Source organism: Podarcis vaucheri (assembly GCF_965113315.1).
Source record: "Podarcis vaucheri genome assembly, chromosome: 13".
NCBI classification, from domain to species: Eukaryota; Metazoa; Chordata; class Lepidosauria; order Squamata; family Lacertidae; genus Podarcis; species Podarcis vaucheri.
Window position 1 is genome coordinate 1,224,943 of NC_138751.1, and position 17,028 is coordinate 1,241,970.

Genomic DNA, 17,028 nt, shown 5'->3' on the forward strand with positions numbered 1-17,028 from the left:
TGCTAGGCTCCCTCAGCCGCTGCCATGTCAACCGTTGCAAGGGGGGGCTCCTCCTCCATGTCAGCTGTTGCTAAGCGCCTGGCTGGGGGGGGAGGAAGGGGCGGACGGGGGGCTGCACAAGTGAAAGGGGCTATTGCTGTGCGACTATCGCTGCCCCCCACCCGAAAACACACACTAAAGTCTGGGAGGAGCCAGTGGCTCTCTGGTGGTCCCAGGACCTCATATGGGCTTCCCTTAAAAGTGTCTGCTGCACCACAACGTCCAGGAGAACTAATGCCAGTGTCCTGGAAGAAGCAAAGATCCCCAGCCTCCGTTTTAAAGAAAGCCAGGTTTCTAGCCCTCATGGACCTAGAGATGAGCTTGCAGTGATGGGATCTCTTCCAGGTGGAATCTCAGCGGCTCATGATCATCAGAGCCGAGGGCTGCAAAGAGCAAATGGAATCTCAGCCAAACTCCTCTGGGTTTCCCCACAGCGCTAAGACCTGGACTGTTTGATTATTTATCTCAACACAGAGGCAGCCGCGGAGGCCCCCTGCTCTCTCTCTCGCCCATGGGTGCCCGCTGCTCGGGGTGGGGGGTGGGCAAGGCTTTGCCAAGGACCAGCCAGCCGCTCCGGCGAGAACCTCCTCCAAGCCCCCCGCCCCCATTTTCTCTGCTGCTGCCCCATCCATCTCCCTTGACCGAACCACCCTCATTGCTAACTGCTGCCCAGGGAAGGGAGGGAGAACTGGGGTTTCATCGTCTACGTCAGGGTTGGAGGTGGGGGGGGGCACTGGGTTTGGGTCGGGGTAACCAAGTATTTCCAGGATAAAATGTTAAAAGGCTCAGAAAGTGCTGCGTTGCAGGGGAGTTGGGGGGTGGAGGAGGGGGGGAGGGAGGGGAGAGGGAGGGGAGGAGGGGGCCCCGCCGCTCCTCCCTCTCCCCCCCCCACCCCTGAGCTCCCCGCCGCTGCCCCCTCGGCCTCCCCCAACCCCTCAGATGTCGGACTCCAGCAGGTACTGTTCGGTGTAGTCCTTGGCCAGCTCAAGGCCCAGGGCCGATTGGCAGAAGGTGGCCATGTCTAACCACAGGGCCGGCTCCAGGAAGAGCTGGCACATGACCTTCCCCTGCTGGGCGGCCGGCACCTGGAGGCGCAGGTGGTGGAGCAGCTGGCTCTTGATGTGCGCCAGGTCGCGCCCGAAGGCGTCGATGTTGAGGTAGAACCAGTCCTCTCCCAGTGGGATGGGGAAGGGCCGGGTGCTGAGCGTGGCCACGGTGGGGCGGGCCTTCTGGTCGACCACCCAGCAGAGGTCCTTCTTCATCAGCAGGCCCAGGTTGCCGGCGGTGGCCTTGAAGGGTTGCCAGTCTTGGATGATGGTCTGGTTGGGCAGAACCTCCCGCCGGAAGGACTCCTGCAGAACCACCTCGGGGACCTCGCTCTCCAGGAGGAGCTCAGACGGCTCCGGGCAGAAGCCAGCCTCAGCCAGCGCCAGCACCACAGCGTCAAGGCGGGAGAGGAGCTCTTGGGCATCGAAGCGCACCAGCAGGATCCCCTGGAGAGAGGAGGGAAGAGGAAGGGGAGGAAGAAGAGGAGGAGAAGGAGAAGAATTCAGAGCAGCAGAAGGAGGAGAAGTTCCACCAGGTTGTGATGGAGGAGAAGGCAGTCTCCTCACCCGGAAAGGTCCTGAGATGGAATCAGAGAGTTCTTTCTCGGGATCTGAGCACAAGCAACCAGGACCATAGGTCAACTGAAGGCAGCTCTACCTGCAGAGACAGAGACAGCCCCACCCCACAGCTCTCTCTTTGCAGTCTCCCCACCACTTGGGGCCTGACCTCAGTCCTGAAACACACATGGGAAGAGGGGGCACGGCTGTTTTGCCCAAACCGGGTTCTTAAGCTGACAGGCTGCCACAACAAAGGGCTCTCACGATGGAAGGCGAGATGTGCCAAATTGTGGCACCACTGAAATTTGAGAGCCCAGAGTCACCCACTTGGGATGGGGGGCAGCTGGCAGCTGCTCCCCAGAACCTATTTGACACAGGTTCAAGGACACAGAAGGCCGTCTGAGCCTCTTCAGAAAGCACCACCCCTCGCTCCACTCTGGGACGGGCCCCTGGAGTCATAGAAGTGCAGGATAGCTGTGTGGGTTAGAGTCTGGTGCCAATAATGCCAAGGCTGCGGGATCAATCCCCATATTGGCCAGCTGCACTGCAGGGGGTTGGACTAGAGGATTCTGGGGCTCCCTTCCTGTGGGATATTGAAATTGAAATACTTTACTGTCACTTGTACAACTTGTATACAGTGAGATTACACAAGAACCCCCCACTCAGCTCTCTTAGTCTTAACTCCCCTCATTTACTGACACACACACACCAAACCCAAAAGTCAGTTGCTCTGTTGTTATCTTTTCATTCAGCAGCCTAACAGCCCAGGGATAGAAGCTGTTCTTTACCCTGTTGGCACAACTAATCATGCTTGTATATATCTTCTGCCCGAGGGCAGGAGATCAAGAAAGTGCCGTCCAGGGTGTGAATAATCATCCCTGAGAATTTCCCTCACTCTCCTGAGGCAACGATCGTCTGCTATTTCATCCAGCAGATTCACGGGACAGCCCATAATATCTCATGCTGTATTCACCACCCTCTGTAGGCACTTCCTATTAGTTGATGTCAAACCAGCGTCCCATACCGTGATGCAGTAGGAAAGGACACAATGCAATGCAGTCAAAACAAAGATTCAGGTTTGTTAGACGGGCACATGGTGGGCGCTGAAGCTCAAAGAGTTTTCCTGTAAGTTTGGTAGAGAGGACTCTGTGAGAGACACCCCCTCTGTGCCCTGACGGGGGGGGGGCATAGCCAGGTATCTCCTCCCACCTGCCTGGGAATATCCTCTTTCTTCTCTTTTTCCATCACTCTTCCCAACGAGCCAACATGTAAGAACATCTGCATGCCTGAGCTCCAAAGCTAGACTGAAGGATGACTTGGAAACTGAATTAGCATTTTAAGCCGGCCTGAACAAAGCTGCTGTATCAGTTACTCCTCAACAAGAGGACAGTCGTACCTTGCTTCTCAAACGGAATCCATTCGAACATCTGGAAAATGTTTGAAAACCAGGGTGTGGCTTCCAATTGTCTGCAGGAGCTTCTTGCACTCAATCGGAAGCCATGGAAGCCGCGTCAGACGTTCGGCTTCTAAAAAACGCTTGGAAACCCGAACACTCACTTCCAGGTTTGTGGCGTTCGGTAGCCGAAACAGATGAGTACCAAGGCGCTTGAGAACCAGGGTACGACTGTAAATGCTCTTTTTACAAGATTGTTTGTGTGCGATTATTATTTTAAGGGGAGGAAAGGGACAAATACCAGGAAAAACCAGTCCGCCTTAAAGCAATCCTGGATCGCTTAAACCAAAAGCCTAAAACATGGGTAGGCAAACTAAGGCCTGGGGGCCGGATCCGGCCCAATCACCTTCTAAATCCGGCCTGCAGACGGTTTGGGAATCAGCGTGTTTTTACATGAGTAGAATGTGTCCTTTTATTTAAAATGCATCACCGGATTATTTGTGGGGCATATTTTTTTTTCAAAATATAGTCCGGCCCCCACAAGATCTGAGGGACAGTGGACCGGCCCCCTGCTGAATAGCTTTGCTGACCCCTAGCCTAAAACTTGCCTCTCTAAGTTGCAAAGGGATGCAAAGGGAAGGAAGGATCTGTAATGCTCTCTCAGCATCTATTCACATCCCTACAATTCCAACTTTACAAGTCTACGATCTCTTAAAGTTGGGTCCCCCGGTTCAAGCCCTGGGAGCTCCCCTGCCAGCCAGGCTTGATCCCCAGTGTCTCTGTGCATGCGCAGAGTTCCTCCCACCCTGTGCTCTGTCATGGGGACGGCGTACCTCTGTCCACGCGGCTCCCTCACCTGTTTCGCGATGACACGGTACTTCTTGAAGTCTTTGGGTCCCAGCTTGTCGTCCCGGGTCAAGCGCGACACCTTGACCTCGGGGTGTTTCTCCTTGACCATCTCCGAGCAGAAGCGCTGCAGGACCCCGGCCACCCCTTTCCCTCGCTCCCAGGGGGCCACGCGGAGCCCCTCCACCAAAGCCGTCTCCCCAGCGTCAATGATGTAGACCGACTGGAGACCAATCTGGTTGTTGGGTTGGGGGACGGGGACGGGAGGGGAGGGGGAGATATAGGGTGGGGGGAGGAGGAGGGGGAGGGGAGAGAGCAGAGAGTTTAACCCTGAGTGCGCTGCACCAAGTCACCTACAATCTTGAAAAAATCTGTAATTGGAAAAAAATGGTGGCGTTAATTAAACAAAGTTAGGTGAGGGAGGGGGGCAGGTGGGGGCGGGCGGGGGGGTTGGGCGAGGAGGGAGGCAGAGAGAGAGGTCTGGGGTGGGGGGAGACCACTGTTCAAATGCCAAGCGTTGGCATACATTTTTAAGCAATTACACGAAAAGAGAACAACAACAAAATATATATACAGGCATATAGAGGGGTTTATATATATAGATATATATTTATATATAGGGAAGATCACAGAGTAAGCTGATCATACTAGTACCATTGGACGGGGCCCTTTACGCTACGGGGGTCTCAAGAGCAGAGACACAGAAAGAGGGAGACATTTATTTTGGAAACTTGGGTCCTGAGGCCGAACTGTAAGGATTTAGGATCCGCGCTGCAGCAGCCCCTCCACGGTTCCTCCGAGGGAGCCCCCGCCACCTTCCTGGACGGGGGGCCTGATCCCCCACACACCTACGTGAATAAAATCCAGCGAAAATCATTCGGTTTTTATCCATTTTTTTTTCTTTTTATTAAAATTATTTTTAAAAATAGAGAGAAAGAGAGAAAGAGATAGGGAGGCAGAGAGAGAGAGCGAGAGAAAGGAAAAGTCCAGAATGAAGCTGGAAACAGAATCCCATTAAATCATCAGTAGACGGGAGAGAGAGAAAGAGAGAAAGAGGGTGAGGAACGCCCAGGCACCGGAACTGGAGGAATTGCAGTCAGGAGGGGTCCCCCAAAGGTCATCCAGCCCAGCCCGGGAGTCACCGTTACGCGGCCTGCGGGTTGGGGCCGAGGGAGGGGCGATGGAAGGCGTGCCAACTTCTTTCCATCTGCAGGTGACCCCAGCAAGCGAGCACTTTAATGCCCAACCCTTGCCTTGGAGGGATACAGCCTCCTCAGGACCTAATAATAATAATAATAATAATAATAATAATAATAGGATCATCTAACAGCCCACAGAGAGAAAGGCTATAAGCCTACAGTTCTCCCCCAAACAGTCCAGACTAAGACTTTATGTAGGATGACCCATATGCGTTTGAGATTTGCAGATTTTGGGAAACATCCCATAATTTTTGGGGGGTGCCCCCCCACCACGCACACACACTGTCCTTACCAAATGCAATTAAGGCTGGGGGGGGGGGTCCAATCGCATCCATCCTGTAGGATTTAGGCTCCCACTTAAATTGGCAGAATCGGCTGGTAGCAGATTTTGAATGGAGTTTGGCTCCATTTCTCAACCATTCCTCCCCCCTTTCCTGGAAATCTCCCCCCCCCAGACGAGGAGGGGGCGAGTGCGAAAACCACGTCCAGTTGCGGTGCCAGCGTTACACACGCGTGTGCAACAGACTTACCCATAAGCTCCAGGCTCCCCCAACTTCCCCACCCCAAACCCGCCGTGTGTGAAGAGTGCGATCTGGGGGGTGGGCCACAAAGGACCCCTTTTCTCTCCCCCCCCCTGAAGCTGGCACCAGGGGCACAGAAGTGGGAGGGGGCGCCAGGAGGTCTCGGGCTGCTGAGGACCCTGCTATGGAGCAAAAGGCGCGGAAGATCGCGGGAGCAAGCGCTTCCTCGGACGATCTGCCTGGATCGGGGACGTGGAAATGCAGTTTGCCTCCCCCAGGCGCAAGGAGGCCAGGAGACCCCTGAGGAAGCTGGGTCAGGCCAGGGGGGCCCGACTGGTCCAGCAGCTGGGGGCCAAACAGGTGCCACAAAAGGAAACCCACAATCAGGATTCGAACACAGGATCCGAATGCCCTCTTGCAGATTCCAGGAACTGGGATCCAGAAGGCATGAATTTCTTTTAAAGCCATCCAAGTTGGAGGCCATAGTTTCTCTGTGCCCTGTATGAAAAACGGCTTCCTTCTCTCTGCCCTGAATCGCCAGCACCAGATCCCCTGGGTGATCACGAGTTCCTGCGTTGGGAGAGAGGGAGGAAGGCCTTTTCCGCTCCACTTTCTCCTCGCCCTGCATAATTTCACAAACTCCCTCACCTGCTCTCTAAAGTCCCAAACACAGCAACCTTCCCTCTACAGGGGAGTCGCTCCATCTCCCTCAGTTGCTTTGGCTGCTCTCTTCTGAACCTTCTCCAACTCAGCGATATCCATTTCGGGATGAGGCAGCCAGAACGCCACACCGTATTATTTCAAATGTGGTTGCACAATGGCTCTTTTCCTATTGATCCCGAGCTTGCGAGAGATACTATATCATTTGAATCGCCTCCATGGTGGTTTTGTGGTTATAGATCACCTTTTTCCTTTTTTTTTTTGCAGAATCGCAGAGTTGAGAGGGACCCCTAAAGGTCATCCAGCCCAACCCTGGCAGTGCAGGAGCTGAAGCTCCTGGCCTCTCCTTAAAAACCTGCAATGAATCGTGGGAACCAAAGAATTGGAAGGGGACCCCCAAAGGTCATCTAGCTCAACCCCACCCTGCAACACAGGAGCCGAAGCTAAATTTCATTTGCAGGCTCCGAGGGTTTTTGCTTCTGCTTACTGCCGTTCCTATTCCCTTGCAGGAAAACAACAACGGCAAGGCTAGAAGCGTAAGAGTTGCAAGGGGACCCCATGTGGTCATCCAGCCCAACCCGCTGTCAGGCAGTGACTTGACTGGGCCCTCCTTAGTCCCAGTTGCTCCATAGCAGCACCCACCAAGACAACCCTCCCCCCCCGTCCATTTCAGCCCCCCAGGTGGCAGAGGTCCTCTCCCCCCAGCCTCCCAGGGACCACCGTGGGGGCCCTGGGAGGGGGGAGAGGATGCATCCGGCCGGCCCGGCCCCCCCACCGCTCTCACCACAGCTCCGTTCTTCTTGGCCAGCACGACGGTGCGGTTGGGCTCCCGGATCCAGGCATGGTAGCGGCTGGGGAGGTAGTCCAGCCCCCCGTAGATGCCCTTCGACATGGCCAGGATCTCCTCGAACTCCTTCTCGGTGGCCACCACAAACTCCAGCTGCGAGTCGGCGCTGGGGCTCTCCAGCTTCATGTCTACACGCGAGGCTACAGACTTGTGCGGCTGCAGGGAGATAAACCTCCATGAAAACCACCCTGGGGGGGTCTCTGCGCTGGCCGGGGGTCCCCAAGCGCCAGGGGCCTCTGAAAACAAGCCGGTTAGACAGACACAGAAGGGCAAGGAGAGGGGGGGCACCCCAGGCGCTTTGCTGCCTGGGCAGGGAGGGGCAGACGTGCCCCCCACCCACCGCAACCCACAAGTCCCAAATCCAAAAGGGGACCGGCCTGGCAGTGGCCTGGAGGGGGCTGGGATGGATGACCCTCGGGGTCCCTTCCGCCTCCACAGTTCTGAGATCCCTGATGGATCAGGCGAACGGCCCATCTAGAATTGGAGAGTCGGAAGGGACCCCGAGGGTCATCTAGCGCAACCCCCTGCGAGGCAGGAATTGTCCAGCCTCCTGTTCTCTCGGGTTATGGGATCCGAGTGCGAGAGCTGAGCTCGCCCCTCTCCAGAGACTGGCATTTGCTGCCTCTGACTGTGGAGGGAGACCGTTGAGCCCATGGTGGGCTTCTCCTCCTCCTCTATGAATTTGTCTGATCCTCTTTCCAAGTTGGTGGCTCTTGTGAGAGGGAGTTCCATAGTCAAATTAGTGCTGCGTGAGGAATCTTCCTGGTATCTGTCCTAAATCTGCCCCCTTGGGAGATCAAGCGGGGGGGATGTGGGGCAGGCCATGTTTAGCACTGCACCCATCCCAGGCTCTGGGCTTCTGCCCCCCACTGCCTGGGGTTGGTCAGTCGGTCAGTCAGTCTGTCTGTCTGTCTCTCACACACACTGCAAAAATATTTGGCTTTTGGAGGTGATGGGGAGGGTTAGCTTCTAGACTATGTTTCCTCCCCATCCACCCAAAAAAATCTTGTTTTCTCTTCCCTGCTTACAGTTCCTCTCTGTGGCTCTTCTCTTATTTCTACCTGGTTGTTTTGAGACGTGCCCCCCCCCCCGAGAGCCACACCTTAAGATGCCATTCCGGACCGGAATGTTTTTTAGGATGCATACAAAATACAAACAAGCAGACGTCTTATTATGGGCTGCCTTTGTTCCTTAAGGCCGGTGTGTCAAAGCCAAACCCTTCGCTGTTGCCGCTTCATCCAAATCGTGTTTGCAGGAAAAACAAACGTTTCAAAGGCAAAAAAGTAAAGTAAAAGGAAAGGGGGGAAAGTGTGTTTTTCCGAAAGGTGAGGTCAGCAAAGGTAAGGTCTCTTCACGGAGGTATAATGTTCATCCATTGACACCCACCCACTCCAGAAACTGGGATTACTGGGGAAACTAAGATGGGACATCACATGTTTCTGATTTTCCAACTCTGTGCAGAATAACGAGACTCAAACCGTGTGAACAGGACTCAGCTGGGATATGGAGATGTGGTCTTCCTGGTCCTTCTCACCCTCCCCACAAACTCTCCCTGCCAATTGTCCCGTCAGGTGAAAAATCGAGGTAACCCTGGAAGCACCGCCAGGGCAACAAGCGTGGGGGGTGCAGGGGGGGCCGGCCGCACCAGGCGCAACATCTGGGGGTTAGCGTTAGGGGGCGCAAATCCATGGGTTAGGGGGTGCAAATTACTTGCCTTGCCCCGGGTGCTGACAACCCATGCTATGCCACTGGCAACAAGATCCATTTTACCTGAAGTGTCACGACAGAAAACCCTCCCCTCCCCAAATCAGATGTGCTGAGCCTGCGTCCCACATGGAGCCCCCCCCCCAATAACCTGGGGGCCACTCTCCTGATCTAACCAGTGCAGAACTAGCCTCTCTGCGTTCCTGCAAGCTTCCCACCCCCAGGGAGAGGCAGGGAAGGGTACCTTCAGAAGAAGGTCAACACAACCTGCTGGATCAGGCCCAAAGCAGCCCATCTAGTCCGGCATCCTGCCCTCACAGGGGACAACTCAATGCCTCAACTGGGAAGCCCCCAAGCCAGGACCCGAGTGCAAGAGTCGCACTCTCCGCCCCTCCCAAGGTGGTTTTCAGCCACTGGTATTCAGAATCATTTACCGCCTCCGACTGTGGAGACAGGAAACAGCCCTTTCCTCCTCCATAAATTTGCTTCCTCCTCTTTCGCAGCCATCCAAGTTGGCGGTGCCCATTGCCTCTTGTGGCAGGGAGTTCCGCAGTTGCGTGGAAAAGGGCTTGCTTTTCTCTGTCCTGAATCATCCAACATTGGACGTCCACAATAATAATAATAATTTATTATTTATACCCCGCCCATCTGGCTGGGTTTCCCAGGCCACTCTGGGCGGCTTCCAACAAAACACTAAAATAAAGTAACCTATTAAACATTAAAAACTTCCCTAAAGAGGGCTGCCTTCAGATGTCTTCTAAAAGTCTGGTAGTTGTTTTTCTCTTTGACATCTGGTGGGAGGGCGTTCCACAGGGCGGGTGCCACCACCGAGAAGGCCCTCCGCCTGGTTCCCTGTAACTTGGCTTCTTGCAGGGAGGGAACTGCCAGAAGGCCCTGGGAGCTGGACCTCAGCGTCCGGGCAGAATGATAGGGGTGGAGATGCTCTTTCAGGTATTCTGGGCCTTTGAGGCCGTTTAGGGCTTTCAAGGTCAGCACCAACCCTTTGAATTATGCTCAGAAACTTACTGGGAGCCACAAGTTCTAAATGACAACACTTTCTCTTCCGTTGGCCTGCCAGCTATGCCGAAACATAGTTCGGCTACATGCTGCCTGAACCTTTTCCCCGCCCTGAATCTTCTAATGTTCTCACACACCGGCTGGTTAAGTGGGCAGCTGTAACTGCAGCCAGACCAGAGGAAGCGAGAATGTTCTAATCTGAAGGGTTCTGTGTTATATGAAAGGGGGCGAAGGCTGCAGAGGCCAGAGGTGGGTGGGCAGAGTGAGTTTTCGGACTGTCCTGAGTGGGTGTGGGAAGGAGAAAAGACCCAGCTTGTTGATTTAGGCAGCCTTCCCCCTTGTTTGGGGAGTTGAAGCAATGCCCCCAGCCCTTGTTCCACCACAAAATGAGCATCGATCCACAGGAAAAAATCGGGGGAGCCTTTTCTCACCCAGGAAAGGACTAGCCTGCTCTGCACCCCAGTTTTCTGGTGGAAGCAGTATTAAGTCAAGGGAACAAACAGCTCCTATCCTATCGTGTCCCGGCCACAGCCCGACCCCCCCTTGCTTAACTCCAGTGGGTTTACTCAGAAGTAGGTGCGCTGTCAGCTGCAGCTTAGGAACTTGCTCCCCCAACCCCACCCCACATTTGCCAAGCGTGGGAACTTAAGAGAAATTGAAAAATGCCTTCAGAGCCCTCCAGCCCCCCATCAAAGAAGTGCTTAGGAAGGGGGCGCCAACTATAGCACACCCACAAAACTTTGGTGCCACCCGAAGCCGGGTTCTGAGGCTGTGGGGCGTATGACATCATGATCCCCATAACCTGGGGACCAAGTTGGAGCTCCTGCACTTAGGCGAGGGTCCCCCACCCCATTTATTCCAGACAGTACCCAAGTCCTATCAAACCACCCATTTTGCCGCTGGCACCTCAAAAATGAAGGTGCCCAGTGGGCAAAATCCATGATAACTGCCGGGGGATGGTTCCATTCCATGTTGTGCATTAAGAAAGCGGGGTGCCCCCAGGCTTCCCTTTTCCCAGAAGGGGCTTACAACTAGACAGTTTGCCCCCCAGGTATGTTATTAGGAAGCAAAACATGCAGTCAGGGGAAATGTCCCCCCCCCCACAGGGGAGACTCTTCTTCAAGGCACAGCAAATTACAATCCTGACTCTTGCAGAAAAAAGCCCCATTGATGTGGCCCTAGTGCTGTTCGCTGTCCCTCCCCCAAAATCCAGAACTGGCCCCCCTGCCCTTCCCCACAGCCCCCCCTCCCAGAGTCAGCCGCTGTGCCTTGAACCCCCTGTTCCCGCCGCTGCTACAGCCACTTGTGAGAAGTTCGACACCAGATGGAAACAAAAACAAAGGAAACCTCTGCTTTACGGGTCGTTGTTACTTGGCTGATCTGCTCCCAGGGACGCTCTCACTGGTGGGGAACTGGTGGTACTGGTTGTACTGGTGGTGGTGACGGTGCTCCTGGCTCTGGCAGCCTCTGGCCTCAACCCAGGCGCTTTGGAGACAAAATCAGGACAACGAGGGAAGGGATTTTGATTCAGTCTGCCTTGGGGTGGGTGGGATGGGGAGCAAACAGTGCTCCCAGCTGACTTTAAAAACACAAAAAAGGTCTATGCTTCCATAAGGCCAACCTCTCTCTCTCTCTCTCTCACTCACTCACACACACACACACACACACACAAAATTTCACCACTCTGCCATGGAATGATGCCTTGGGGGCATGTAAGCTCCCCACTCCCCTCATATAGTTGATTGTACAGTTGGGACACCCCAAGGGTCATCTAGTCCAACCCCCACACAATGCAGAAATCCTCACCAAAGAATCCCTCCCAGCTGGCCCTCCAACCTCTGCTTAGAAACTTCCAAGGAAGGAGTGTCCACCACCTTCCAAGGGAGACCGTTCCACTGTCAAAACGGGTCTTAATGTCTTCCAAGTTCTTCCAGACGTTGAGTCAGAATCGCCTTTCTTGTAACACCGAAGTCCTACAGTCCAGAGCAGGAGAAAGCAAGCTGGCTCCTTTTTCCATGTGCCATCCCTTCAGATGACCTCTCTGTGGGAATGTTCAGGGATGCAGGAGAGGATATATTGCCTGATTATAGCCTTTCCAACTTGTGTAAACAAGTTCACAATTTAGCAGAGTAACATTCCCCCTTTTTAAACTCACAGCGGATGCGTTTGCTCAGGCTCACTAAAGCCTCTGTAATAACTGTTCTGGTATTTCCCCCTTATTCCCTCCTAAAAGATAAGACATGACACTGTCTTTTATAAAAGTATAAAAAGAGTTTACTCACTCACATTCTGTTCACAATTGTATCCCAGAAGGCAGACTTATCTTAGAAAAGTAACATACACCTGGAAACTATCTCATAAGGAGACAGTCCCTTTGTACTCTCTTGGCTGGAGGCCAAGAGAGCATCTTTGGCTGAGCTTCTTGGATACATGTATGGCTACCCTGCCCTGTGCTTTTGTCATTACCTGTACAGGTGAGGCCACGCCCACCTCTAGTCACATGCAGAGGAAGTCTGTCCCAGCCCAGAAGGAAACAGAAAGTTTACCTGCTGGCTGGACAAACATTCCTCCCCATGTGTAAACATGTTCACTCTAGGAACGTAGTACTTGACTGCTCTTGTGTTTCACATCCCACACTCTCCGTCTTCTCTTCTCCAAGTTAAACACCCCCAGCTCCTTCAACCATTCCGCACAAAGCTTGGTTTCCAGACCTTCCATCGTCTTGCTTGTCCTTTTCTGCGCTCCTTCCAGCTTGTCAACATCCTTCAACTGGGGTGCCCAGGACCAGACACAAGACTCCAGGTGGGGTCCCACCGAGGCAGAAGAGAGCAGCACTATGACTTCCCTTACTGATGGACACCATCCTCTCTCTGCCAGAGGAACTCGGAGAATCTCCCACGCCTGAAGAGGAACGGTTGAGGGAGTTGGGTCTGTTTAGGCTGGAGAAGAGAAGACTAAGAGGTGATATGAGAGCCATCCTCAATCATCTGAAGGACTTTCTCGTGGAAGATGGAGCAAGATTGTTTGCTGCTGCTTCAGGAACCCCCGAACCAAGGGGTTCAAACTAGAAGAAGGCAGATTCCGACTAAACATCAGGAAGAACTTTCTGATGGTAAGAACCCCCCAACAATCAAATGGACTCCCTTGGAAGATGGTGGACTTCCTTGGAGGTTTGGAAGCAGAGAGGTTGTGGGGGCACCTGTCACAGACCCTTCCAGCTTTACAATTTGTCATTCTAATAAGAACTGCAGCTTCGCTGTCTCCTCAAATTGTGACCTCTGGGGCTGGCAGGGGGGTGGTGAGTGAAGAGGTCAAGGAGGAAGACACCAGGACCTCAGCAAGCAGAAGAGGGGCTGATTTTGTGGGGTTGTGGCAAGGACAGACACACGCCCTGTGACCACAAGGAACACTGGAAACCCAAGCTCAGCCTTGGCTTGCAGGACCTGATCTCCGGAAGCCCTTGACCCAGGTAAGGACTCGCACCTGAGACGCCGGGATCGCGTTTCCTCAGCAACTGATCATGAATATTCCATGCTGCGGAACTCGAGGCCTCTTCAGCCGGGAGAGGAAAGAGGCCCCGGGAGAAACGAGGCCTGGAATATAAAACCGGGCGGAAAGACTCGAAAGACCGATATTTTCCATCTCCCTGCAGGTGGGTCAGAGGGATCCGTTTGCTCCTGCAGCAGGAGGGGCTTCACGTGAGGGAGATCTCAGGTTCTCCCCCCCCCTCCCCAATGCTCTCATCTCCAACACCACCAGCCAAAGAACCGCGTTCATTGCCAGGTCTTGGCCTTGGAAGGAATCATGTGACACACGGCAAGAAGGAAGGATTTCTGTTCGCCTGCAAAGGGCACACAAAGGAGGTGCCTCTCTGCAATTCTGGGCATCAGGGGCAAAGCTGTCTGCTTTGGGAATGGGCTACTTATAGGGGCACTTGCACCCATGCAAGCCTGCCCCCACTGCACCCCTGGAGAGCTGCATCACAGGCCTGCTTAAGTGCCCCCCGCCAGTGAAGGAGATTCAGCAGACAGGCCAGCCTCGCAGCAGGGCCTTCTCAGCAATGGCCCCACAGGGACTAATAATAAGCTAAGCAAACGAATTCAGTTCCTGAGGAGGAGCCTGTCTACCTCTTCTCCCCTGAGCCCCACGGGGACACCTCCGCTGCCAGACTCTGAGGTCCACAGAGGCTCCTTTGCGCTGATAAGATCGAGAGAGCGCTGAGAGTGGCATCTCCACAGCTGGGAACCCCTTTGCCCCTAAGGAGACAACGGCTGCCAAAGGTGGACCTGGCCTTTTAACAGCCAGGAGGCAGTCAATGAATGTCCAGGCCTCTTATGAAACTCAGCCAGTCTCTCTGCAGAATCTTCTGAGGGCAACTTGGCTGTTTGCCCTCTGCTGGTGGTCCTGAACCCACGCAGAGACCGCCCCTTTGTTGCTGACCCTGGCCTGGCCTGAGTCATCACCCCCCCCCCCAGTGGCACAACACTGGGGCTTGGATTTTGACCATTGTCGGCACCCGTCTGTCTGGAGAGACAATGGAGTTTGCCTCCAGGGGTGAAGTCAAACGGCTGCATTAGCAGCCCCAAAATGACCTCTCTGGGGCAAAAGGTGTGTCGTGTGTCTGGGGGTCCTGGGCTGCCCAGATGACAAGACCCCCCCCTCTCAGCCTCACTAGTGTGGTCCAAAGGAAAAGTGACCAAAACATTGGGCACCGATTTGGCCGCAGGGGCTGCTAGGAGGCGAACAAGGAACAAGGAACATTCCAACCATCACTGTGGATTTGTCCAGGGTTTACTCCCGAGTAGTTTCTTCTCCTGAAGATATCCCACAAGGCAGCGGAGGTTGAGGATCAGAGTTTTCCTCCTAGGATCAGGCCTACTGGCCCCTCACTTCCCTCTACAGCAGATCCAGAAACCACCTTCTTGGTCTCATGGACCGAAGGTGGACAAACTACCCCCCAGAATGATGTCCCTCAGCAGAGGCCTTTCCTCTGGCCTAACACCCCACACCCCCCACTTTGATTATATGTGTGCGCACACAGCTATAGACCCACTTTGTGGCGCTCTGTCCTCAAAAGGCGTCTAGGAGATCCGCTTTCCATGAACAAATAAATAAATAGAGCTTCGCCGCTGGACTGGCCAAAGGGCTCCCGTCTGGCCCAGCAGCTCAGGATGGCCAGCTACCCGCCCCCTCGGGCGCTCCCCCCCCCCCCACCCCTTGCGATTCCTAGAAACTGCCCTGGCGCAGAGACTTTCGCTGCGTTATCTGATTCCGGCAACAGAGGGAGAAGCAGGAAACACGGCCGCCTCTTCCCTGAATTCGCCTGGTCCTCTTTCGCAGCCGGCGAGGGCGCTTCCTGCCGGAGGGAGTTCCGCAGTTTATCTGAAGAACTGCCGCCTTTTGTGCGTCCTGGCCATCGGGTGACCCTGTGGGGTTGCGCTGCGATGGGGCAGAGATATGTGTGGGGAGGACGTGGGGAGAGGGGAAGCTGCGCCCCCCATACCCTTGGCGTGACCTCTGGCGCCGCGCTCCCCAACCCCCCACCAATCAATCCCTATCGATCTTCACGGGGATTAATCAGGAACTGCCAAGACTGACGGGAATGGAAATTAACCAGGGGGGCCAATTAAAACGATCACCTCACCAGACTCCGCCCCCGCCCCCGATTCCCCAGCATTGAACCAGTTCCATATAAAGCAGATGGTGCTGGAGGGGGGGGGGCGCGGGGAGGGAGCAAGGAGCTTTGCAGCAACGCAGAGAGATCCTCATCGCCCTCCCCACCCCCCAAAGATCTGACGTGGGCTGGGGGGGTAGCAATGAGGCCCCGCTCCTCCTCCTTCATCTTTCCTGACCACCCTCCCTCCATCTCCCATCCCTCCCTCCCTCGCCCCCCCTCTGGGCTCCATCTGTGCCGATGACGCCCCCCCTTCCCCGTCACATGCCCAGCCCTATAAATAGCAGGCACGAAGAAAGGAAATGTAACACCACCCCTCCCCTGGAAGTGGGGCGGGAGGGTGGGGGGGAGAGAAAGCGGAGCGGGAGGGGGGCACCTGAGAATTCAATGGGGATCCACGCCGCCGCCAAGCATCCCTGGGCGAGCCGGCTGTTCGCCGCCTCCCCCCACCCCCCACAGGCCCCCTCCCCAGGCAAAGCCACAGGCCCCCTGCGGGGAGGGGCTTCTCTCTGAGGAGATGGGAGGCGGTGACCGGAAGTGGACCCCCTCTTATCTCGGACCATTCCCGGGAGGGGCATTAATTGGCAGAAGAGGGGCGGGGGAGGGCATAGCCAGGAGCGGCTCCCCAAGAGATTTTGCAGTGGGGAAGTGATGGGGGCGCCTGACGCGTCTCCCTCCCAGCTCACTTCGACCGGGGGGGGTGGGATCTCCCATCGGCAGCCGGGAAGAAGACAATGCCGGGAGGGTCCTGCAAGACTGGGGGGTGGGGGAGAGAAATATGGAAGGAAGTCCTCGCTCAGCCCCCCTCCCTCTCAAAGATCAGGGCGGCTCCCAGGCCCCCTCCCATCTATTCTCCCCAGGCGACCCCTTTCGCGCACCTTCCCGCAAATCCTCCCTGAGACCGATCTCCGTAAAAATGGGTGGCCCCATAGAAACTCCTTCCCCCTCCCGGAATGAAAAAGGACGCGGAGATTCTGGGCTGGTGGAGGTGAGCTGCGCCCCCCCCCCCAACCCAATCCGCAGTACCTGCTGCGCGCAAGGAGAGAAGGAGAGCCGGGCGGACGCCGGGAGCCGAGGCTGGGTCGGTGTGTCTTCCTCCTCCTTTTCTTCCTCCTCCTCTTCTTCCTCGGTCCCTTTTCGCCCAGGCTGCGCGCGGAGAAGCCTTCTCCGCCTCCCCCTATAAAGATGGAGAGAAGCCCCGCCCACCGCCGGGAAGCCCCGCCCTCTCCTGGCCTCCGGGGCGGCGGGGGGTTCATCACTCCGGCGCGGTGGGGGGGGACTCTCTCCCTCCTCTCCCGACGTCAGAGACGAGGATGGAGGAGGCGAAAGTGGGGAGAGAGGGCATTTGGGGACAAGGGCGCAGGGCGGGGGGAGGACCCAGAAAGGAGACGGAGCTCACGACCCTCTTCCCCCCCCCATGCTCCCGCGCAGGCTTCGCTGGAAGGACGGCGCCCCCCCCCCACCCGAATTAGCGCCGGAGACAGAAGACCCCCCCATGGCACCTGTTATGCGCCCCCCCTCCAG

General features: G+C 55.5%; 1 protein-coding gene across 3 annotated transcripts; it reads right to left on the reverse strand.

The window, feature by feature from the left end:
* Window positions 1-592: 592 nt before the first annotated feature.
* On the reverse strand, window positions 593-16,686 carry NAT16 (N-acetyltransferase 16 (putative)). Of its 3 annotated transcripts, XM_082197841.1 has the most exons (5): window positions 16,531-16,685; window positions 11,178-11,315; window positions 7,047-7,265; window positions 3,893-4,117; window positions 593-1,532 (listed from the first exon to the last, which is right to left on the reverse strand). In XM_082197841.1, exons 3-5 carry the CDS (start codon window positions 7,233-7,235, stop codon window positions 975-977), a joined length of 972 nt encoding a protein of 323 aa, XP_082053967.1. In that variant the 5' UTR covers window positions 7,236-7,265; window positions 11,178-11,315; window positions 16,531-16,685; the 3' UTR covers window positions 593-974. The 3 variants fall into 3 exon arrangements, with proteins under 3 accessions (XP_082053967.1, XP_082053968.1, XP_082053969.1); XM_082197842.1 differs by lacking the exon at window positions 11,178-11,315 and having other exon boundaries at window positions 16,531-16,686; XM_082197843.1 differs by lacking the exons at window positions 11,178-11,315; window positions 16,531-16,685 and adding an exon at window positions 4,537-4,730 and having other exon boundaries at window positions 7,047-7,183.
* Between the last annotated feature and the right edge of the window lie 342 nt (window positions 16,687-17,028).